The sequence below is a fragment of the Cariama cristata genome, unplaced genomic scaffold (genome assembly GCF_000690535.1).
Source record: "Cariama cristata isolate BGI_N322 unplaced genomic scaffold, ASM69053v1 scaffold12306, whole genome shotgun sequence".
Taxonomy (NCBI): domain Eukaryota; kingdom Metazoa; phylum Chordata; class Aves; order Cariamiformes; family Cariamidae; genus Cariama; species Cariama cristata.
In genome coordinates this window covers 4086-4639 of record NW_009621585.1, presented here as the reverse complement: position 1 = coordinate 4639, position 554 = coordinate 4086, and the positions used below count along the sequence as shown (strand labels likewise).

At 63.4% G+C, this 554-nt stretch overlaps 1 protein-coding gene across 1 annotated transcript in view; it reads right to left on the bottom strand.

Moving 5' to 3' along the window:
• LOC104163125 (mucin-4-like) overlaps positions 1-554 on the bottom strand; it is a 10920-nt gene that overhangs the window by 9717 nt on the left and 649 nt on the right. The window contains exon 2 of the mRNA XM_009702022.1: positions 24-503. Within this exon, the coding sequence (XP_009700324.1) occupies positions 24-503 (480 nt within the window). The remainder of the gene's footprint in view (positions 1-23; positions 504-554) is intronic.

Below are 554 nucleotides of genomic sequence, written 5' to 3'. Positions count from 1 at the left end.
TTCACGCCCGGCTCTTGCGCTGCCTGCGGTGATGGCTGTGGTGCTGCCTGCAGTGATGGCCACAGTGCTGCCTTCGGTGATGGCCATGTTGCTGCCTGCCGTGATGGCCATGGTGCTGCCTTCTGTGGTGGCTGTGTTGCTGCCTTCGGTGGTGACCGCAGTACTGCCTGCGGTGATGACCATGTTGTTGCCTTCAGTGATGGCCACAGTGCTGCCTTCGGTGATGGCCACTGTGCTGCCCGCAGTGATGGCCACAGTGCTGCCTTTGGTGATGGCCGTGGTGCTGCCTTCGGTGATGGTCACGGTACTGCCTGCATTGCTGGCTCTGGTGCTGCCTGCAGTGATGGACATGTTGCTGCCTTTGGTGATGGCCACGGTGCTGCCCGCGGTGGTGGCTGCAGTGCTACCTTCGGTGATGGCCACAGTACTGCCTTCAGTGATGTCCGTGGCGCTGCCTTCAGTCGTGGCCGCATTGCTGCCATCGGTGGTGGCTGTGGTGCTGCCTGCGGGGATGGCCACACGGGTGCCCTCAGTGATTGGCCGGGGGGGGGCCT